This window comes from Pseudorasbora parva, chromosome 2 (assembly GCF_024679245.1).
Source record: "Pseudorasbora parva isolate DD20220531a chromosome 2, ASM2467924v1, whole genome shotgun sequence".
NCBI lineage: Eukaryota > Metazoa > Chordata > Actinopteri > Cypriniformes > Gobionidae > Pseudorasbora > Pseudorasbora parva.
This window is the reverse complement of record NC_090173.1, coordinates 17,106,046-17,130,521: the sequence shown is the minus strand read 5'-3', so window position 1 is coordinate 17,130,521 and position 24,476 is coordinate 17,106,046. Positions and strand designations below refer to the sequence as shown.

Below are 24,476 nucleotides of genomic sequence, written 5' to 3'. Positions count from 1 at the left end.
TGTTACGCAGCACATTGAGCTTCAGCAAGAACCAATGAGGTTCATTCTCATGTTACGCAGCACGATTGAGCTTCAGCAAGAACCAATGAGGTTCATTCTCGTGTTGCGCAGTACGTTTGAGCTTTAGCAAGTGCATAGCAATTTATCAATTAAGTACATAGCGTGTACATTTCGAACAAGGACAAAGTGTTTTTGTCTGGTTTTCAGATACGCTTTTGCTTCGAATCCAGGTTTGTAAAGTTGTGATTCACCTCATAGCTGGTTGGTTTGGTTCATGGCTCATAACTCTAACAAAGAATAAAAAAACCTCAATGGGAAAATGTGCATCACGTTTGAACCTCACTGGTTCTTGCTGAAGCTCATTCTCGTGTTACGCAGCACATTTGAGCTTCAGTTCCACTATTGAGAAAGTGGGCTGACACGATTAGTGGATTATGGGTAGTGTATTTCTTTCACTTGGAATTATAACTTCACTTTTGTTCACACTGACTTCTACAGAAAGATATATCATCACTTGACCTCAGAGTTCTGTCTTGAAGTGTGTGTGTGTGTGTGTGTGTGTGTGTGTGTGTGTGTGTGTGTGTGTGTGTGTGTGTGTGTGTGTGTGAATAAAAATCTATTTCTTCATGGAGAAAATTAATTGTTTTTTTACTAGGAGTTAGGAAACCTATTGCTCTGCTCTAGCTGTACATTTACGCTGCATTATGGCTCGCCTAGATTATTTGTCTTCAGTTTTATTGCTGCAAATAAGAAAATTAGTCTCTTTTCATTGAATCTGGCTTCGTGCTATTATTAGGCACTTCTAAAATTACACTTTAATCATGCCATTGTCTTCCTCTCTGCTGGAAACCTGCTCGAAATAAACGAGTTTAACACTTCACTGAGCCCACAGTCTGCTGAATGGAGACCCCTAATTATCCCTCTTCAGAGTAAAAAACAGCCTCGGATTCCCGGACAAACGGATTATTGTGTTTGCCAGTTTTTCCCAGTGGAAGAGGAGAAATTACGATTCCTACTATGCTTAAGGAGTAAGTTGAGTTATGAATATTAATAAACTGTGGTGACGTGTCAGTTCATTTTTTAGTAGCAGATTTATTTCGTGTAATAAATAGAAGGTGAATATGCTTTCATGTTTGTCTAAAGGTTGGATCAATCTGTTTGAGAACTAGTTAGACATGACTTTCTTTATGTAATTGACTTTAAAAAAAAGAAAAAGTTAGAGACCAGTTTATCCAACCAATCATATTCCATTATAAACTCAAAAGTTGAAAAATAAATCGCTCAAAGGTCGTTTTTTGTGTGTGTGTGAGTAAAACATGCAAGCATTTTTTTTTTTACAGGACCCACGCATTGTTGAATATCAATGAGGAATGTTGACGTGGCACTGCAGCCGTCCAATGGCGAAGACTTGCTTATGAATATTAAGAGTCCGACCTTCCCAATAGTAGGATTTCGGGTACTTCATCTCTCGGGCGAAACCAACGGGATGTTGTTGGGAACTCGGATGAGGAGAGATATCTCCGTTTAGCACGGCAGTGGGAGGGGTTGAATGTGACAGGACTAAATGGCAGCAGCGTGACATTTTCTTTATTTCGTAGGAAATTTCTCCTGGGATGCCTGACACGTTTGACGCTCCGTTCGCGTGTGTTTGTTTGCAGTAAGTAGCGCGCGCTGTCATTGTTGCGTTGTCGCTGCGTTAAGCGGATCGCTCCACCGCGGATGCTGCCACAAAAAAACATTTATTTAGCGTAAAAAATAGCTGGAAAAGTGTTTTAACGCCCTTTTCTGGATATCTAGGACAGTATGTGTTTTTTTGTTGTTGTCGTTTTTTATGTGTTCTGCATGCACGCCTTGACAAGTCAGATGTTGCAAGCTCATGTATTTTTATCGCTTTGATAGGTCGCCGCATCTTTGAGCTCCCGTTTACCGCGACACACTGATGCTCCGAGCCGGCAGAATGGACGAGTTTGTGACGGAAGAGGATGAGCCGTGGTACGACCAGAGAGACCTGGAGCAAGGTGAGAAGAAACGCCACAAACCGCATCAGTTTGACAACAAAGGCCGGTGTGTGTGTGCGTGTGTGTTTGTGTGGTCGAATGACAACCCGTGGACAAAGAAAGTGCTCATTGTGTATAAAACAACGGTTTCCTCTGTCTAATAGAGTCTTCATCGTGTCATTTTTGTAAATGCACTGAGAAATAAGAGTTGAGGTTGAAGGTTAGAGACCATCTGTGATTGCTGTAAATGGATGACGTCTTCCTCTGGATGTGTGTCAGTCCAGATGCTCAACATTAGCTTAGTCTGGTTTAATCTCCCCATCACTAACCGTGTCTGCAGTCAAAGCATTAATGTGCTGTTTTCATTGTGGTAAGTAGTGGCCAGACAGATAATCAGTTGATATTTGCTTTTCTTAAAGTCCCCATGAAATTAAAATGATAGTTTTTTGTGGGGGCTTTTAGTATGAATGTTAGCCTTACTGTTATCTATAACCTAGTGCGTTCAGATTTAGAAGACATTCACAACTACTTGGTCTTCCACTTCCGTCAATATGGATCAATGATTTTTATGACATCACTGGACTTCAGCTTCTCATCAGATTTTCTGTCCAATCAAATGCTCTATAAAATCTGAAGCTCGGCCCAATACATTATAAACAGAGGCTGAAGCTGCGGCTGAAATCGGTCACTTGTTCACGTATTTACTATTTTCTACCTGGTGAATGGCATATTGTGCACTATATAGGGGATATGGAAAAATGCAGACGGTGTAAATAGGTTTTCCATTGGGGCGAATAAAGTCTGGTTTTACGAGATCACAGAGTGGATCATATGCGTGTGTTCGACACAGAAAACGCATCGGACCCATTTTGGATTCTGCACAGAATGCTGTATTTTAAAGTGATATGAAGGAGATTAGGTGGAGGAAACTGCAGCTTTATCGAGCTCAATGGCTGTGAAACTAAAGGCTATTGGCTAGTTTAAAAAAGGGGGAGGAGCTGCTCTATGTCCCGCCCTGTTGTCCTGTTTCAGTGCCGATTACCTCATCACATCGTGAATACATCTTGCATTCCTTGTTTGTAAATCGTCTTGGATAAAAATTATAAATGTGATTTAATGATTAATTAAATTGCTTTCCTGTAGCTCAACCAGTAGAGCGTGGCGCTAGCAACGCCAAGGTCATGGGTTCAAAACCCAAGGAAAGCAAGAACTGACAATAATGTAAAATGTGTACCTTGAATGCAATGTAAGTCGCTTTGGATAAAAGCGTCTGCCAAATGCATAAATGTAAATGTAATTTTCGGCAGCTAATAGAAAATAGAGTTCTCAGTAAGATCATTTCTTAAGCTCCTTCCTATCCAGTCAACAGGAAAAAGTTGCAAAGTAATGGGAACTCAACTTGGGAGCCATTTGATTTCTGGACTGAACGATGCAACAGCTGCTTCACATGTCAGATTGGATTATTTTCCAATCTTGAGTTGAGTTTTCCGCTCTGATCATCTGGCTTTTTTAATTCAAAGTCCAGTTATTTCAATATAATCAAGCTGCGTTTGAATAAGAGGAGCACCTCTCTCTTCCTGTCTCTCTTGGTTTAGGATGATGCCATTGCCCTCTCTCTGCCCTCTGGATTGAATCCCGCTGAAAACGCTGAGCTGTAGAACAGCCTGTGACCGATCTTCATGAATTTCAGGACACATTGTTATGCTGTGCTCTAGAACTGATGATGAGCCAGTAACTGAATGCTTAAATTAGATCTGAGGTACATGCCTTATAGCTCTGCTGTGGAAAGGGGAAGGAAAGAAGGCGAATGGAGAATTCTGGCTATTTGAGGAATTTGGTTTGAAATGGAATCGGGAACAATGATCTTTTAGCTGAGGATGACTGTGCAGAGGCGATTCGTTGGGAACCAGTAGTCAAGTTATTCCTCACTCGAAGTAATAAACTAAGCCCTGCAAAGCTTGCACAGTCATGTGCTGTACATCTTTGTTGGCTTGTCATTTAATTTGGTAACGTTTGGCAATTTTGAGTTACAACCTGTTGCATGTTTGGTGATCACGTAAGCTTTTGGATCTGGCGATTTTGTATTCTTTCAGAAGATGCCTAACACCGCCCCCTACCATATAACAGTGGAAGCATGGATTGCCAGAAAAACTCTTCAAATGTGGAAAGGAGTTAATAAACCCATTTTTAGCTTAGGCCATGTCCTCACTAATTGGTTTTAGTTTGAAACTGCATCTTCTGTAAATTTTGGCCTTTCGTCCACACCGAGACAGTGATTTTATTAACGAAAACGAAGCTTAGATATTATTGGATTTAGCTTGGACAGTATTAATGGATTTAGCTTGGATTTATTATTGGATTTAATTGGAGCTGCACAATTAAAAGTTAAACGATTAAAAGTTTATAGTTCATATATAAACACTGATGTCTACGGTAGTGATCAAAATAGAATAAATCACTCTTTGAAAGTAAAAGGGCTTCAGATAATGATGGTATCCATTACATTGTTACACCAGTAGATGGTGACAAGTGACTGTTAAAAATTGTATTTGTCATTGAATAATTCACTCAAGAGATTTGTTCAGAAACGCTGAATCATCCAGTCATGAAACAAGTGAAGTCTGTATTAAATAATTCACTCAGGAGATTCATTCAGAAACACTGATTCATCCCGGCATGAAACGAGCGAAGTCTTTATTGAATCATTCACTCAGGAGATTCATTCAGAAACACTGATTCATCCAGTCATGAAACAAGTTAAGTCTTTATGAGGGAGTTGTTGAAGTATTCATTCAAGATATTCGTTCAGAAACACTGATTCATCCAGTCCTAAAACAAGTGAAGACTTTGAGTGAGTCATTGACTCATTCACTCAAGAGATTTGTTCAGAAACACTGATTCATCCAGTCATGACACAAGTGAAGTCTTTATGAGTGAGTCATTGAATCATTCATTCAACCCTATCGTTTTTAAATAATTAAAATTAATGTAACATTTTTAAATATACCTCAGCATTTAATATTTTGTCAGAACCTCTAGTAAGTTACATGCTGTTTTGTTTAGTTGTCTATTCAGAATCATGGGAGAATTGGGATCTATATTTGAAACGACAACAACAAAAACATTGTGTTTCTCAGTTTTTCCAGAAGGATAATTGGTCTGCTTATCAACTTCATTGTCTCAGTTGCACCATTATCGCAACAAGCTTGGTTTGAATGTAAGGCATGCTTCAGAAATGCACCGTCAGCGACAGGAAGACCACTAATGATGCCATGTTTAGAGGCATATTTTTTCCACAATTAAATTAGCTAAGTAATATTCATGCACTTTGTGCTAATGGACGCCTAACACACAATCTCTCACAGAGACTCCATATTGATCCATTTCAGGATCTCGGAGCAATCCATCACGAGAGGAAATGCCGTTTTAGGAAGTGCACGCTCGGATCTGAAAAGGGTGAAATATCACCCACGCTCAGTTAGTGGCGTTTTGATAAATAACATGGTGGCTCGTTGGTTTTGAAATCTGGAGTAGTACTTTGTGGTTTCACCCTAAAGAGTGATTTCCCCTGCTGACCCAAAAGCACACGACTTAAGTGTGGATTCACTCTGTCGCAGCAGTGGACGGCAGATTTCACTATGTGAGTGAGCGGCATTAGGGCTGGGATGATCTGATTAGGACTCCAGACACCACTGTCTCTTTTGAAGAGGACGATACAGCTGGGCAGAATGAATGTGAAAGATGACATCACTTAGCCAAGAGACAGCACTAAGCATACAGAACATGGAGATAATCAGCTTTTATGACACATCAAATATCTGATGATTTTTTTATATCTGCACATTTTCATGTATCATGCATTGTGTGATGTTTCTATTTTTTTACTCACATTTGGTTGCATGACACATAATTACATGATGAGCTGGATATTCAAACAGTGATGTTTGCTAAGGCAAACACTTATATTACTCATTCTTAAAGGGATACTTCACCGCTTTTTCATCTGTTATTCCCTTAACTAAAACTAGTTGATACATCCCTCTCTCGTCTGAGTGCGTGCACTTAATCGCTCTGACGCACGGCGATCTGATAGCATTTAGCTTAGCCCACTAAGCCCAGTTCATTCACTATGGTACCAAACAGAGATCAAGTTAGAAGCGACCAAACACCTCCACGTTTCCCTATTTAAATACAGTTACACGAATAGTTGAACGATCATGTATGGCGAAAAAATAAAACGTGGCACGTTTCTAATCAGATTAAAAAGGAGAACTATAATGTATGGCGGAATAGCACTTCTGAGAGTACTTTGGCTCAGTGCAGTAAAAAGTCCCGGCTGAAACATATTTCCTCACATCTATTGACAAAAATGAGAGAGGGAGGGGGAGATGTGAGGAAAGATGTTTCGGCCGGGACTTTTTACTGCGCCGAGCCGCAGTACTCTCAGAAGTGCTATTCCGCCATACATTATAGTTCTCCTTTTTAATCCTATTAGAGAAACTTGGATTGTTCAACTATTCGTGTAACTGTATTTAAATAGGGAAATTGTGGAGGTGTTTGGTCACTTCTAACTTGATCTCTGTTTGGTACCATAGTGAATGAACTGGGCTAAGTGGGCTAAGCTAAATGCTATCAGATCTTCACCACACGTCAGAGAGATTAAGTGCACGCACTGAGACGAGAGAGGTATGTATCAACTCGTTTTAGTTAAGGGAATAACATAGTTTAATATGAAAAAGCGGTGAAGTAACCCTTTAAGGGATTTTTTGAACAAATGAAAATTTTATGTTTATCTGCTTCCAAGGCATCCAAGATGTAGGTGTGTTTGTTTCTTCAGTAGAACACGTGGAGATTTTTAACTCCAACCGTTACTGTGCCAGTCGTATAATGCATTTGTTCAATTTAAAATTGAACGTTGGTCAGGGGAGCCTGCTCTGCTTTGCTCTGAGCCTGCCTCCCAAGGGGCGTGATCAACTGGCATTATTTGAATAACTCTGTACTCAATTGGATAGTCCTTCAACCAATTGGACCACAAGAGGCGTGATCAACGGACAACGACCCATCGCTTCGCTATCCGTCATCGTGTTAAACCCGCCAATAGCATGCCAGGTGGATAAACCAGTCTGTGATTGGTTCCTGCAAAAGTGTAACAGAAGCAGTAGAAATGAATGTACGGGTTTCCAGACGGAGTTGTAGGGCAAAATCAAATCGCCAGCAGATCACCCTGGGTTTACCCAGTCTAATAATGCATGTCAATGGGGTCTAATTCTATGAAAGTAAAAAAAGACATAAGAATCCATATTAAAAAACCTGTGGCTTGTGGCGACACATTGACGTCTTAAGACATGAAATGATCAGTTTCTATAAAAACCCAATCGTGTTTGTTATTTTTGACCTCATATCAGACGAATCTCCCAGCGCAACGTTTTCCCCAGGGTCATTACTTCCACCGAAGAAAGTCAAAATGGTGGGGCAATCATTTATAGATCATCATTAGTGCCTGCGTGGATTAATCAAATGAGGTATCTATCTATCTATCTATCTATCTATCTATCTATCTATCTATCTATCTATCTATCTATCTATCTATCTATCTATCTATCTATCTATCTATCTATCTATCTATCTATCTATCTATCTATCTATCTATCTATCTATCTATCTATCTATCTATCTATCTATCTATCTATCTATCATATATATATAATATATATATATATAATATAATATAATATATAATATTATACGCCAGTATTTTGACCTTACCTTCTTCGGTGGAATTTTGCCGGGTTGTAGTGAAGACCTTTGAGCTTCTGTTTCTGTCTGATGATAGTTTATTGAGCATAAATGAAATGTTGAAATGCTGGTGAAGTGACTCTCAGAGCAGATCTAGAGATGAAGTTCATGTGTTCATGCGTGTTTAAACCTGCATTATTCATTCAGTCCATATCACGATTTGGTTAAGTGTACAACCCTACTTTTGATTTATCTTTATTTTGCCAAACTCAAGGACATTCAGTAAATTATAGACAGTAAATAAAATTTTTATGACTGGATTATGGCATTTTGTTGGCAAGCACTACTCACGATAAAGGGAGTAGTAAATAAGGTTAAACCTCTGATTTGTGCTGGTGGAGGATGTAATAATTCGGCTTGAGCAGTATTTAAAGGGCTTTGTGTTTGTTCTTGGTTTGCTGTCGTGTCGTGTTTTGAAACCGCACGTGCAGAAATCATCAGTGCACATGATGAGGCCTGTATTTGTCCTCATGGCCTCAGGCGAGTGAGTGTGTCTGTAACATGCATGTTAGCTTGGAAATCCTCTTCAGAGTAGCACATCCTCACTGGGAAAGTTCATTAAGAAAAATCCTTAATTAGGATGTGGATCCTCGGAGATCACCGCTGACCTTATTTCAAGGCTGTTACTAAAAATGTCTGACTGTACAGAATATCATATTCTGCTGTTGTTACGAGTGCCAAGAATTCACAGTGAGAGCAGTATTAACATTACAGTAATGCAGTAGGGCTGCACAATATAACCATGTTAAAGGGTTAATTCACCCAAAAATGAAACTGATGTCATTAATGACCCTAATGTCGTTCCACACCCGTAAGACCTCCGTTCATCTTCAGAACACAGTTTAAGATATTTTAGATTTAGTCTGAGAGCGTATCTAAGTGTATGCACACTATACTGTCCATGTCCAGAAAGGGAATAAAAACATCATCAAGGTAGTTCATATGAGGCATCAGTGGGTTAATTAGAAATATCTTGAAGCATCAAAAATACATTTTGGTCCAAAAATTACAAAAACTACGACTTTATTCAGCATCTCTTCGTGTTTGTTTTCAAACCTCAAATAAAGATTGAAACGGTCATGAATCAGCTTATTGATTCATGATTCGGATCGTCAATGTCACGTGATTTCAGCAGTTTGGCTTGCGATCTGAATCATGAATTAATACGCTGATTCATGACCGTTTCAATCTTTATTTGAGGTTTGAAAACAACTGATGTCACATATGGACTACTTTGATGATGTTTTTATTCCCTTTCTGGACATGGGCAGTATAGTGTGCATACACTTGCATAAGCTCTCTGACTAAATATGAAATATCTTAAACTGTGTCTGAAGATGAACGGAGGTCTTACGGGTGTGGAACGACATTAGGGGGAGTCATTAATGACATTTCATTTTTGGGTGAACTAACCCTTTAAGCATAACATCAGGAGTTATTTCTTTTGTTTATCAAGAGTTATTTCTTTTGTTTGTTATTTCTTTTGCACATTCAAGTTATAACTGGACACGCAGCGCTTACGTTAAAAATAAAGGGAATACTTCAAGCATATGTGGCGCCATCTTAAACAAAATCTGGCCAAAATTTAAGTTGTTTCAGGAGTTTGAAACCGCTTGTCAATTTCGGAAACTACCATTGGACATCGCTCTGAGGCTCCACCTTCTTTGACGTGGAAATCTTCTCGTTAACTTCTGGTTCAGTATGACTCAAGGTTGGACATCCGCGAGTAAAAAACATGAACACACTGGGGCTCTGCTTTATAGTAGAAACTGAAGACAGCCACACTGACACCGTTTTCCATGTTTAATACTGTAAAACGGCTTGCGTTGAAGCAATCCATTGTATCAATGAAGTGTTATATTAACTTGACATGAGTGTTTTCATACCCACTTATAATATGTGTGTTTTGTACATTGTTATCTGTGTTTTCCCCTCAACTCTCATGGGATCCGTTTCCACACACAGACACAGGAGGAAAGCTCTTGTATGATTTATGCGTGTGGTGCTCTGTGCTTCCTCACCATAGCATGTTTGCCTTGTCGCCAGCACTGTCTCATCTCATGATAAATCTCTGCGTTCATATCAGTGTAATGGAGGTCAACAATTCTGCTCTCAATACTTCAGCACCTCCCACGATGTCACTTCCTCACTCTGTGTGACACTGTCTCCGTTAGCATGTTCCCAGTGTCTGCTGGGTATTAAAACGCCATCTGAGGAGTCTGGAGGACTGTGTTTGTGTCTCTGAATAGGGGGTTTGGTGTCAAATCACACTGCGCTCTCTATGGAGATACGGCTGTGGAGGAAAAACAAGGAATGGGAGACTGAAACAAATTTGCTATCATAAAAGAATCAGAAGGACTCTGAATGCATAGTCAGCGGTCTAACGGTTGTTCCTAGGGTTATTTAACCCTACACAACTTTGTTTAATGATCTGCAAGACTGGGGCTCCCACTCACTTTAAAAGCCAGTTGCGCTCGCACCATGGCGGAGTTACTATTTACATGACAGAATTTGCGAGCGGAAAGACTGAATGCTTCTCCAGAGAGGAATCCTTTTATTTTTAATATTTGTGTATGTGTATGTGTGTGTAATAAGCAGAGTGTACGAGCGTTGTGCACCTGCCGCAGTCAATGGCGCAGTCATTTTTAGTTTCTCAAAATAGCAATGTGCCAACAATGCTCCTGAACACACCTGGTTTTCAGACCGACGCCCCCAGGGGCAAATGCTTTTGCTATTTAAACAATGTGGCGCTGGACGTGAAAATGATAGAACTAGCAAAAAAAAAAAAACGCCAGGGGTATGCTAGGGCCCAATATAACCAAAACTAGCACCGCAAGTCATTAACTATGTTTTTATCCAAATTTCTGAATTTAACTTAAGCGCAAAAAAAGCGCAAAAAAAAAAATAGTTGTACGAAATTTACAACTAAAGCAGTGTTTCCATCCAGTGTGTTCAAGAGAACAAAATCATCAGTTCCTGGGAAATTTACCAAAATATCAGTCATAAAAGTTGACGTTGCTACAATCAGGGGAAGAAACTGTGGCTCTTTTTTACTCCATGGTTAATGACTTGCGCTTTGAAACCGTGTTGCTGGTGTTTGTGAACGCAATCGTGTGAGGCGCTTCTGTGAGGGAATTAAACCAAATCCATTATGACAGATTTTGTCTCCTATGTTTCAGAGCGATCAAACCAACATTTGAGATGCTGCAATGCGATTGGTCCTCTGGTTAGTCCAGTTATCCAATCACATCCTCTACTGAGGCAAAGTCACGTTGGTTTTATGTTGTGCATCAAGGGATGTATTCGGTCAATGTGTTTCCATTGTAGTTTATGTGTCTTCTTATCGGATAATAACTATCCACCAGAATTGAGCGCACACATTTTTTATTAATGGATACGCATCCTGGCATTTCCAACCATTTTTTTTTAAATCCGAAAACCCAAAATTTGCATAAAAATAGGTGGTTGGAAACAGCTAATGCTGTCAAGGTTTCACTAACGTGTAGCGTGTCAATTGATTTTAAAATGTTTCAACTATAAGTAAACCATTCATTGGAGATTTTGGTCTTTATCCATTCAACCAGACAGGATCTTTAAATGTAGTTTAAATACTGCTTTCTTATTCTTTATCCTATTCTTATCTTTCTGCTGTTTAAAAAAAGTGACAAGGCCATTTATATGTTCTGACTGTTAAACAGATCCTGCCTCTTTCTCCTCATCTTTTGATTTCTTCAGTCGTATCTTGGCTGACGTCACACTGGCTCACGTTCATCAGAAAACACGAAGGATTAAATAAAATCACCTCCTTTAGGCGGAATTAAAGCGGAGGATTTTCTCTGCCCTCGTTTCGCTCCTTTCTCAGGTTTTCACACACTGAACCCACTAATTCCTACATTACAGAAACACGCTCTGCTTTATTGAGATAGAGTTGCTTGAAAATAACAAGAGAGCAGCGTGAACCATCTCTACACACAGACAATGTTTTATTCACGCAGTAAGGCATGAGAGGTCATGCTATGTTCAAAGAACTGCACAGTTCAGTGAGAAGATGAAAGAGATGTGTGTGGAATCTCACATTTGCATCACACTAAGCACATTTACAGACTTAAAGTATAGTAAATGTCAGAAAATTGCTGAAGTACAGCAGAACCTCAATCATTTCAAGTTTGTCAGGTGTTTTTCCTCTGGTGCTATATTATCAGTGCAATTCTGTATTTGATCTGTTACAAAGTCACTGATATTAATGGATTTAGCTTAAATTCAGATAAGCAGAACATCATATACTGGTGTGGGGAAAAAACAGTCCCATCAGACTAAAACACACCTGCAGTACACAATGTGCTGCTTAATGGAGGAAAAAAGAAACCAATCAGTTCGTTGCAGATTCCCTGATACTATATTGTGTTTTTGTCTCAGATCTGCACTTGGCAGCGGAGCTCGGTAAAACCCTCTTGGAGCGCAACAAGGAGCTGGAGGATTCGCTGCAGCAGATGTACATCAACAATGAAGAGCAGGTGCAGGAAATCGAGGTACAGACCAGCCCGACATCTGCTCAAAAAGGGCTTGTGAATACATCCTCTCATGATCCAGAACTGGCGTTCACACAATTGGGCTTATTTATGCATGACAGTACCATATATTTCTAGTTAGACATATAGTGTAAAACAACATGACTGTTAAAGAATTATTGGCCAGTAAACTAGATTAACTCTTTCCCTGCCAAACACAGAATTTTCCATGTTTTCATTGTTAGATGCTAGGGGGCGCTATTACACATCTCCTGAAAGAGTAAAGCAACTCCTAATCAAAACACAAGCAAGGAAGACGCATAAAACAGGTGATCGTATAGAAGCAGATGCATTTGCATAATAACGTGATCATTAACATTAAACATCATATGAATCAAAACTATCTAATGTTAGTGAATGAAATGTGGACCCAGGACGAGCTACAGGACTGTGAATCATTAGAGGTGTTGATGGACTCGAGGTACTCCATCTGTGTTTGATCATCGCTCTGAATCTGATCTGGAAACAGTCTTTCACAAAGTGTTGAAGTGTTCTTTTGTTCAAAATTTTGCCTTTTTTATGAAACTTACAAGTGTTTCAAGAACTTACTCAAGTGTTAAAGGTGCACTATGCAGTATTTTTGCAGTAAAATATCCAAAAACCACTAGGCCGGTGTTATATATTTTGTTCAGTTGAGTACTTACAATATCCCAGAAGTTTCCAGCTATTTGTATATTGTGAGAAAATTGCTATTTTAACCTAGGACAGGGACGTTTCAGCATTGCATTTGAGGGAGTCGCCTGTCAATTGCGTGACATCTGCGTTACCCTCGGTTTCGGGTTTTACTTGGCAGGAGCGCTTTACTCTTAGCAGTGTGAACAAGTGATCGCACAGAGTAACGTCATAACATCATTTTAAACACACTTAAATGTGTCTAATATGATAAACAGAGCTGCGTTACCTCAAAATCATAACCAGAAGAGCGGATCAGTGCGGGCGCCCGGCGACTGTGTCCCGTCCCGTCATAATAAAAGTCCCGGTGTTCGTGAGCCGTGTGTTTGTTTAACAATCGCTCCAGCAGCTGTGCTCAGCTCCTCAACACTCGGTCCTGCTCTGCTTTACACTACAGTAACGTTAATAACCGCATGCATGAACATGATTTCTGCCCGAGACCTATTTTCCACCGGCTGTGAGGTGAAGACCACATCTCCCAAGATGCTGCGCTCAAACTTTGCGTCATCAAACTACGCATTTGTTTTGAATAGGCGCCCTCCAGTGGACGGAAAGCTGCATAGTGCACCTTTAATAAAAAAGGAATGCATGTATCATTTTTTTTTTTTTTAAAGGGTCAGATCTTTCTTTTGATATATTGCAAAATATTCTATGGGCTCATCTTTATGAAAATGGTCAAAAACCCTTTTGGTGGCTGGCAACTTTTTTTAAATAAAAAAACGCTGGCAGGGAAAGAGTTAAGGCTGCTTTCACACTAGCCATTTTGGTGCACAACTGGGTTCGAACACATTCGGTCACAAATATTGCCTAAATCTCTTTATAAAGGCACATGTACACTCATTTCATTTTCCCAAATCGTCACAAAATAGCTAAAATTGGTTTAAAAAAAAAAAAAGTACATTTATGACATCTAATTTGGTATGTTCTTAATATCTAAAGGAAGGAAATTGGGTGTTTTGCACCTAGGTCCATACAATGACAGCTAATTTACAGAATATACTGAAATAATGTGTATATGCAGTAAACAAAGTATCAAAAATTATAGTTGGCATTTCAAACATTGATTATTAATATCATCGAAAGTTTGTGTGAATATATATGTTGTGCTCAGTTTCATGTTGATTTTATGTCATTAAAAATATGGAGCTATAAATATGACAATACGGTAGTCTGAATTTGAATTGTGTACATCTGAATTATTGACAAGTGTAATCTAACAAAATAGAATATTATGTTCTGAATTAGAATTTTTAAATGTTGAATAATATAGAACATTTGAAATTGAACACATCTGAAATGTTTTTATGTCGAAATAGTATAGACATGTATTTTCAAACTGCAGATATTTTGTTCTGAATTAATAGACTGGAAATATTCAGTTTTTGAAAATACAGATTCAAGATTTCAGATGAAGAAGAAATAGGGCATTATTTGAGGGAACAGCCATTGTCCGAAACCATGGACATGTTGAGTGCACTCATTCAACCCCCACACTGCAATAGCCAGTGAGGCTCTACAGCCGATGTACACTCAACGGCTGTCCGACTTCACGCACTCGGTTTCATACACTCGTTCAAGTTAACTGTGTTAGTGGACTAAATAGGGAATAGTGAATGAGGGTTTAGGAGGCGATTTTTGGATTCAGCCCTGCAGAACGACAGATGACACCAAATGCTGAGATTTTCTTCACTTATCAGCGATTTGTAAACCACGCACGAAAAATGAGAAATCTAGTCAAAATCTAATTTTCCGTGCATTAATCTAAACTAAACAAAAAAGTATAAAAGGGCTGTTTGATCTCTTTATTCCATTACAAATAGGAAATGAAATGATCAGATTATGCTCCGTTTGACTTTTCTGACATCCTTTACTCTTCCCTGATGACGACCTCTGGCCTACTTTCTGTAAGATCTGAATTTCTGCGGTTTGAATTTTAGAATATTGAATCTGATGATCTGAGTTTTAGAATATTGAATCTGATGATCTGAATTTTAGAATATTGAATCTGATGATCTGATTTTTAGAATATTGAATCTGATGATCTGAATTTTAGAATATTGAATCTGATGATCTGAATTTTAGAATATTGAATCTGATGATCTGAATTTTAGAATATTGAATTTGATGATCTGAATTTTAGAATATTGAATCTGATGATCTGAATTTTAGAATATTGAATCTGATGATCTGAATTTTAGAATATTGAATTTGATGATCTGATTTTTAGAATATTCAATCTGATGATCTGAGTTTTAGAATATTGAATCTGATGATCTGAATTTAAGAATATTGAATCTGATGATCTGAGTTTTAGAATATTCAATCTGATGATCTGAATTTTAGAATATTGAATCTGATGATCTGAGTTTTAGAATATTGAATCTGATGATCTGAGTTTTAGAATATTGAATCTGATGATCTGAATTTTAGAATATTGAATCTGATGATCTGATTTTTAGAATATTGAATCTGATGATCTGATTTTTAGAATATTGAATTTGATGATCTGAATTTTAGAATATTGAATCTGATGATCTGAATTTTAGAATATTGAATTTGATGATCTGAATTTTAGAATATTGAATCTGATGATCTGAATTTTAGAATATTGAATCTGATGATCTGAATTTTAGAATATTGAATTTGATGATCTGATTTTTAGAATATTCAATCTGATGATCTGAGTTTTAGAATATTGAATCTGATGATCTGAGTTTTAGAATATTGAATTTGATGATCTGATTTTTAGAATATTGAATCTGATGATCTGATTTTTAGAATATTGAATTTGATGATCTGATTTTTAGAATATTGAATCTGATGATCTGATTTTTAGAATATTCAATCTGATGATCTGATTTTTAGAATATTCAATCTGATGATCTGAGTTTTAGAATATTCAATCTGATGATCTGATTTTTAGAATATTCAATCTGATGATCTGATTTTTAGAATATTCAATCTGATTATCTGAGTTTTAGAATATTCAATCTGATGATCTGAGTTTTAGAATATTCAATCTGATGATCTGATTTTTAGAATATTGAATCTGATGATCTGAGTTTTAGAATATTGAATCTGATGATCTGATTTTTAGAATATTGAATTTGATGATCTGATTTTTAGAATATTGAATCTGATGATCTGAATTTTAGAATATTGAATCTGATGATCTGAATTTCTTCTTCATCTGAAATCTTGAATCTGTATTTTCAAAAACGGAATATTTCCAGTCTATTAATTCAGAACAAAATATCTGCTGTTTGAAAATACGTGTCTATACTATGTGTTCAATTTCAAATGTTCTATATTCAACATTTCAAAAAATTCAAATTCAGAACTATGTAAAATGCAACATATTTAATTTTGTTAGATTATGCTTGTCAATAATTTAGATTTATACAATTCAAATTCAAACCTTTCTAGCTTCATATAAAAACGCACAAGTAATTTGAATTCTGCTTCCTTAAATAAGACAATTGCGATTAGTATTCTGCTGTGTGAAATTAATTGAATTTAAAAGGATTACATTCTAAATGGCGCACAACCCTGTCCTGACCTCTGACCCGCATGTCCCAGCGAAGAATATTTTTTCTAGATTTCCTGTCGATTAACCAATAACACATCAGGATGATGCCAATGGAGCACATGAAGCGTGTTTGTAGATGCGAGCACATGCGGTGGGAGGCGCACTTCGCCTGTCTGTGTGCCATATCCACCGAACAAAGACAGTTACATATCTGAGAACAATGAGCTGCTGTTTCTTAGATATATTTGGAGACTGGCCTCATTCTGTGTGGATTGCACAACATTTAGGTATCTCAGACCAGTAATGCTGAGACTGTTATGTTTTGGCTACAGCCGTATGAATTCTAGCACAGGAAAAAAAAGAGAAGAAACGTAAGGGGTTTATGGTCTTAAGCTTAGTGAAGGAAAGTTCAGTGCAATATTTAACACAAAAACACATTTCACAAGAGATTACCTCAAGAATATGCCATTTTATAATAGCTTGACCGCAGGTCCCATTTTTATTGTAGTTGTGAACATTAACTCCATCATTTGATATTTCTTCACATTCAAATTATTTTTGGCAGTTTTATCAACCGTTTAGTAATAGGTTTACATAATATCAGCATATTGAATCGATTCACTAAACAGACTGATTCATTAAATGAAACTTTTTCATTACTCTCTTACTGTAAAACATAAGAACAATCACAAAACAAGTCTTTTACATTCTTTAGAAAACCTAATGGCCAAATATAAGACACATTCACTAACAGCACTGTTTACAATGAATAATATATTCTTAACCTCATCATGAAAAAATAAATCAATAATAAGAATTATATATATAATTTCACTTTCCTTTAATCCATCCCTATTCTATTTTATGCCACTCTAAACAATTTCTGAAATGCTGAATTTTGAGCACTTTTTGTGTTTATTCACCTCTTCATGACAGATCGTTTCCTGTATTACTCATTTGTAAGTCACTTTGGATAAAAGCATATGCTAAAAGAATAAATGTAATATTCTGCAACAGGCTTGTGAGTGATTCTATAATTGCAGGTATATTTGGTATATTATTATTTTTCCTGCTTTAAAAAAAAAAAAAAAAACATATATTTTTTTTTTATTATTTTAATCATTTGTTACTCATTGTCATGAATCACAAGATGTTAGACCATAATGAAAAAATAAAAAAAATGTCCTGTACAAAATATTGTTGGTTTAACTTAAACTGGTAGCCTTAAAATGTTGAATTAATAAAATGAAGGAAATTGGTTAAATAAATAGAAATTTACAATAATTGTATCTGAGCCACATAAATATTTTGTTGTTGTTGTGATAAATCATGAAAATTGCACAATTTGGCATGTTTACTGCATTATTACAAATAAAACACAATTATGCAACATGCTTACTAAATCTTTTAATACTATTTTCAGGGTGATGTCAATTCTCAAAAATGTTCATTGCATTAACTCAAATTTTTTATTTAACTTTCTTTTTAAATATATTTTTTTACAGTGCTTCTGTTCTAGTGTTGTTCGGTGCTAGTGTTGATTTTTGTCCATCTTGTATCATGTAATAAGAATATTTTTGGTCATAGTATTTCATTTTTTTTTTTTTTATAAAAGCCTAAAATAGTACTTTTCCTAATTTTACAACATTGAATTGTTTAAATAGAATTTTTATTCCATAAAAAAGTCCATAAATCTTGCGTCAACTCTGTCACCGTACTGTATTTTGCCTTTAAATTGGTGAAATGATCTATGTAAGATAAAGGAAATTGTCACTTTCCCTCACTGATAATATCTGAAGCACTTATGTGCAATTTCTCTAAAAAAAATGTAATCTAAAAAGTTCTTACATGAAGAGTTATTTTGTAAAACGTCAAAATTGTTACCACAATATCAAAAAGAAAACAAAATCCACCACTGATCACACAGTGGGTTGTTTAAAAAAAATGTGTTTGGCAAGCACTGAATGATTACAATTGATTATGTTTTCAATATGATACTGGAAAAAAAATCTGTTTGTGAACAGTTTTTGAAACTTTTTGAAATGCAAAATGCACCTCCAATTATAGATTCACTCGTCTGCATGTGTCTCTTTGTGTCAGTACTTGACCAAGCAGATGGAGATGTTACGCGAGATGAACGAGCAGCACGCTAAAGTCTACGAGCAGTTGGATGTGACGGCCCGAGAGCTGGAGATAACCAATGAGAAACTGGTGCTGGAGAGCAAAGCTTCTCAGCAGAAGATTGACAGGTGAGCCACACCTTATCAGAGCATGACGGGAAATGCACTACACACTACTTCCGTACCGAAAAAGACAAATTTGCAAAAATACCAGTTATTCCATTGTGCCTCTGAAATTACGAGTCTAAAGCCTCACTCACACATAAAGAAATGAAAAATGTATTAGTGTCAACACTAGCTGACAATGCGGTTCTGTTTATCATAAACACGTGCTACAATTTTATCATCTTTAAAGGGGTAGTTCCCCGAAAAATGAAAACGACGGCATGATTTACTCCCCCTCAAGCCACCCTAGGTGTATATGATTTTTTTTTTTCAGACAAATATAATCAGTGTTACATTAAACATGTCCTGGCTAATGCTTTATAATGGCAGGTGAAATTTGAAGCCTAAAAAAGTGCATCCATCCATTATAAAATTACTCCATCCGGCTCCAGGGTGTTAATAAAGCTCTTCTGAAGTGAATCACTGGGTTTGTGTAAGAAAAATATACATTTAACACGTTATAAAGCATTTATAAATAAGCATTTATTTTTCTTACACAAACCCATTGATTTGCTTCAGAAGGCCTTTATTAACCCCCGGAGGCCTGTAGAGCAGTTTTATAATGGATGGACACACTTTTTTTTGGCCTTTAAATTTTGGGCTGCCATTATAAAGCTTGAATTAGCCAAGATATGTATTAATATAACTGATGGTATTCGTCTGAAAAGAAGAATGTCATGTATACCTACGATGGCTTGAGGAGGGTGAGTAAATCAAGGGGTGATTTTCATTTTGGAGGGAACCATCTCTTTAAAGCTGGGTGGATTTTGATTGGCCGTCAGCGTTTGTATTGTTCATCAGATGGGAATTTTTTTTTTGTGAAAGTTATTCCAACCATGTGTCATTACCGTTGTGGGGCCGACTTTACTATCCTTTTAAAACTACAGCAGATATTTAAAACGATATTTTTACAGTTATCGCCCTTGGTGTGAACAGGCCTCTACTCTGGCAAAAGCTCAGCTCATAAATATTAATCTGGTCGTGCTGACATTGCATTGTACCCTTCCTGGAGCCTCAAACCATTAATATTCATGAGCTAAACTGTCAGATTCATTATCCGACTAGTTCCATCTTACCATTGTTTGCCTTCCATCAAATCAGGATTACTGTATTGACCTGATAGTGCAGCTCCAGGCTACAGTCTTGAAGTTTTTCCCTTTTGTATTCCTTTACTGGAATTATATCAGGGCATTTACATTATTTAAATGTTGATGTTACATTTCTGTATTATCAATCAATCAATCAATCAATCAACTTTATTTATATAGCGCTTTTACAATCACGATTGTGTCAAAGCAGCTTCACAGTGTCAAACAGGATAATATTGCAACAAAATTAGATTTGGCTGTACAGTCGTACTGGAGAAAACAGTGATGTTATCAGCTTATTTTAATTTATCATATTGCGACAATGTTGGCAGATCAGTATTATAGTTTATAGAATTAAATAAGACCTAATTCATATATTTTATTTGTATAATAAGTTGAATAACTTTAATCATATTGTTAGTGTCCCCAACTGAGCAAGCCAAGCCAAAGGCGACAGTGGCAAGGAACCAAAACTCCATCAGGGCATGATGGAGAAAAATAAACCTTGGGAGAAACCAGACTCAGTCGGGGTGCCAGTTCTCCTCTGGCCTATTAACACACCGTGTAAGATTATTATTCTGGCAACCTTACAGGTCGGAAATCATATTAGATCGGATTATTCAAAATTTTCAGGGTATCACGGAAGAGACATACTCAATTACACAAGAGTATGAATACATGAAAGATCGGAATTATTGCGCCGAAGACGGGTTTTGAGCATGTCGTGCCAGTGAGGCAAATTCGGAGGAGACACCATTTCACACGGCTCAGCTAACAATATTATCTAACAATCCAATGGACAATACCAGAGGACATATGGATTATGGTGGGCGGCTAAAGCTCATGCAAAAATACAGTCAAACCAAAAATGATTCAGACACCAGATGTAATTTTTCACTAGTGGGTGCAATTTTTCACTGTTGTTCATTTATGTAAGTGAGGATAGCAAAATAAAGTCAACCGTGACATATTATACCCAAACATTCTTCATACAGTGACTACCAGTGACACTGATACAAATCTGGGAGCAAAATGATTCAGACACTTTGACCTGAGCATGTTTTGCTGAAGTGTTTTTCCTTTAGTTGCTAATGTGACCTTTAACACCACAGACTGAACAAAATGAAGCATTGCTTGGTCATTGGTTGACCTAAATTGGTATTATCTAAATGTCCACTTACAGCTGATTGATTTCTTTTCATATTTTATTACCATTTTCTAAACTATTGTGAATAAACTGTGATAATGTGAGAAAATGTTGAAGGTGTGTTTGACCGTATATTCATACAGATTGACAAGTACTATGGAGATGCTGCAGGGTCAGGTGGACACGCTGACGGCTCGCGTGGAGGAACTGCGCACTTTGGAAGAGCTCAGGGTTCGCAGAGAAAAGAAAGAGAGGAGGAAGACCGTGCACTCTTTCCCCTGCCTCAAAGAACTCTGCACCGCTCCCAGGTACATCCCGATTTATTACGTCTGCAGTGGAGTCGAGTCGCGCCATTAAAAAAAATGTGCACAGGGAGACCAATATTTCACTATGAACAGTGATGTCCAAGAAAGAAAAGAACAGAACGTAATAGACCTTAGTCAGGGAGGGTAGCATATTTACTTTGTGACAGGAATAATTAAGCGAGGCTGTGAGTTACAGTAGTACAATAAAGTAGTATAGTATACAGTAGTTCAATGGATCGGGATCTTTTCAAAATACACTTTAGGTAGAAACAGACTCCACTAAAAGGTGTTGAAGCAGACATGATCTGGGACCTTTATACCATCATTGTAAAGACTGCAACTCTATCTCTTACTGCTTCATTTTCAATAGCCCCTTTCACACAGAAATCCCGGTAAATTACCGTAAAAATGACCAGAATGATTTTACTGTTAAACACAGATGTGCTGTTCACACGAGCGACGTCGTGCCGGCTTTTTACCGGCAAGAGACTGTTCACACATCAGCACCAAAATACCGGTAAAATCTCTATAAACGCTGCGCCGGTGTCTTCATTCGCCCGCATGAGGAGAAGCACTTTAGTTTCGTTATCTCTTCACTTTGACAACATATTTTGAAGTGAAAGGCATAATGAATGACAGAAAACATGTTTGCTCTTAAAAACACTAATGTAATAGTATCAAGCTGCAGAGCCGTAGCACTGATGAATGAAAAAGAAGGCCGGGTATCGAGCGGGACATGTTGAAAAAGCTTTGAGACTTGGCGCAACGGTTTAGCCCATATTTAAATAGAAAAACTATTGAAAAGCGTACTGTAAACGGCGCGGAAACGGGAACTTATGATGGGCGCACATCAGCCCAGACATTTAGCTTAAACGCTAAAATGATGATGCGAGATACGACAAAGAAATTATATTTCCTTGCACACGGCAACCTTTTCACAAATACATGACTTGAAAGACAGGCAGGTCATCTTTCTGGATCTTTCTCATTCACTATCTGTTTAGGCTTATGAGCAAATCCACGGAGCCTCTGTACAAATCGCCATGATCAACAGTCTTATTATCATTATACATTAATTTAACATTCAATACACATTCAGGGTTGCAGACTGTGACCAAATTTCCGAGTGCTGAAGGCCTCAACATCAACCTATCATACCCTACTTTTTTTATTTTCTCCACTCTCGGATGTTCGACATATGCAAGATAATGTGTGTTCTCTGTGCCTATGGTTTGGTGTTTCTTTTGCAGGTACGAGGATGGCTTCATGGTGTCTTACCCAGGCAGCGGCGACCTAGAGGAATGTCAGCCCACTGATGAAGAGAACGAACATCTGCGCGTGATGGTGTCGTCTTTGCGCGCCGCAGTGGCGGCCGAACGCGGTCGGCGCGAGGCTGCTGAGCGGGAATGTGGCGCAGTGCTACAAGAGTTCGAGCGCTTGGAACAGCGCCTCATGGGGGCGGAGAGTTGCCAGCGGCGTGTGCACGAGCTGGAGGCGGAGCTCCAGGAGATGCAGCAGCTCCGCAAGTCCCGAGCCTGCCTGCTGAGCGGAGAGGAGGGCCTGGAGCAGACTCTCCTCAACTGCGCCCCAGAGACCGACACGCCGGATGACGCCGTTATGTCTGGAACTCAGAACGGGGATGCGAATGATGGCGGGGCACCCGTCCGGAAGAGTTGCAGCGACACCGCTCTAGACGCCATTTCTGCGCTCGACGCCTCAGGGAGACGCAAAGGCAGCTACGCGCTACACGCTAACGGCGTCCGGAAGAGGGGTATGTCCATCCTACGGGAGGTGGACGAGCAGTATCACGCGCTTCTGGAGAAGTACGAGGAGCTGCTGGGGAAGTGCCGGCGCCACGAGGAGAGCCTGTGCCACGCTGAGGTGCAGACCTCGCGTCCCGTATCCAGAGACCCGTCCATGAAGGAATGCCGGGTCGCAGAACCGCAGCAGCCGCCTACTCCACCGCAGACGCCCTCGACTCCAGAGGCCCTGGAGGGCATCAGCCGACAAGTGGAGGCTGTGGACAAGCGGCTGAGCCAAAACACTCCCGAGTACAAAGCCCTCTTCAAGGAGATCTTTTCCCGCTTGCAGAGAACCAAGAGCGACATAAACTCCACCAAAGGGAGGAAAAGTGACACAAACTCCGCCAAGGGGAGGAAAAGTGGAAAATAATAGCCAATTCTGCTCTTAAAGGGTTAGTTCACCCAAAAATGAAATTGATGTCATTAATGACTCGCCCTAATGTCGTTCCTCACCCGTAAGACCTCCGTTCATCTTCAGAACACAGTTTAAGATATTTTAAATTTAGTCTGATAGCGTATCTAAATGTGTGCACACTATACTGTCCATGTCCAGAAGGGGAATAAAAACATCATCAAAGTAGTCCATATGTGACATCAGTGGTTTAATTAGAGTCTCTTGAAGCATCGAAAACACATTTTGGTCCAAAAATAACAAAAACTACGACTTTATTCAGCATTGTCTTCTCTTCCACGTTCGTTTTCAATCCTCAAATAAAGATTCAAACGGTTATGAATCAGCGTATTGAATTCAAATCAAAATATTTAAATCAGTTCACTGATTCATCACGGTTTGAAACTTTGTTTGATGATTGAAAACAAACCCGGTAAAGAAGACAATGTTGAATAAAGTCGTAGTTTTTGTTATTTTTGGACCAAAATGTATTTTCGATTCTAACCAACTGATGTCACATATGGACTACTTTGATGATGTTTTTATTCCCTTTCTGGACATGGACAGTATAGCGTGCATACACTTGTATACGCTCTCAGACTAAATCTAAAATATCTTAAACTGTGTCTGAAGATGAACGGAGGTCTTACGGGTGTGGAACGACATTAGGGCGAGTCATTAATGACATCAATTTCATTTTTGGGTGGACTAACCCTTTAATATTCGTGCCACTGATTTAGTTTCCTCAGTCGTTCATGTAACGTCTTACTTTTTGTTTTGTTTTTGTGTTGAAACTACAGTCAGAAAGATGTTTAGAGATGGCTGTTATTTAGCACAACCCGTCCCTGAATCGTTAGGTGCCACATATCAAGAGCCAAATGGTGGTTGTCTGTTAA

At 38.2% G+C, this 24,476-nt stretch overlaps 1 protein-coding gene across 2 annotated transcripts; it reads left to right on the top strand.

Annotated features, from left to right (window-relative positions):
• Positions 1–1,451: 1,451 nt before the first annotated feature.
• On the top strand, positions 1,452–23,653 carry cdr2l (cerebellar degeneration-related protein 2-like). 2 transcript variants are annotated; one of them, XM_067457342.1, is made up of 6 exons: positions 1,452–1,657; positions 1,900–2,018; positions 12,210–12,322; positions 18,663–18,811; positions 21,226–21,390; positions 22,638–23,653. In XM_067457342.1, the coding sequence occupies exons 2-6, from the start codon at positions 1,940–1,942 to the stop codon at positions 23,557–23,559; spliced, it is 1,428 nt and encodes a 475-aa protein (XP_067313443.1). In that variant the 5' UTR covers positions 1,452–1,657; positions 1,900–1,939; the 3' UTR covers positions 23,560–23,653. The 2 variants fall into 2 exon arrangements, with proteins under 2 accessions (XP_067313443.1, XP_067313452.1); XM_067457351.1 differs by lacking the exon at positions 1,452–1,657 and adding an exon at positions 1,664–1,801.
• Positions 23,654–24,476: the final 823 nt, after the last annotated feature.

Coding starts and splice junctions, on each gene's coding strand:
- cdr2l (XM_067457342.1), top strand. CDS start 1,940: ATGCTCCGAGCCGGCAGAATGGACGAGTTTGTGACGGAAGAGGATGAG. Junction 2,019..12,209: donor CCAGAGAGACCTGGAGCAAG/GTGAGAAGAAAC, acceptor TTTTTGTCTCAG/ATCTGCACTTGGCAGCGGAG. Junction 12,323..18,662: donor AGCAGGTGCAGGAAATCGAG/GTACAGACCAGC, acceptor TCTTTGTGTCAG/TACTTGACCAAGCAGATGGA.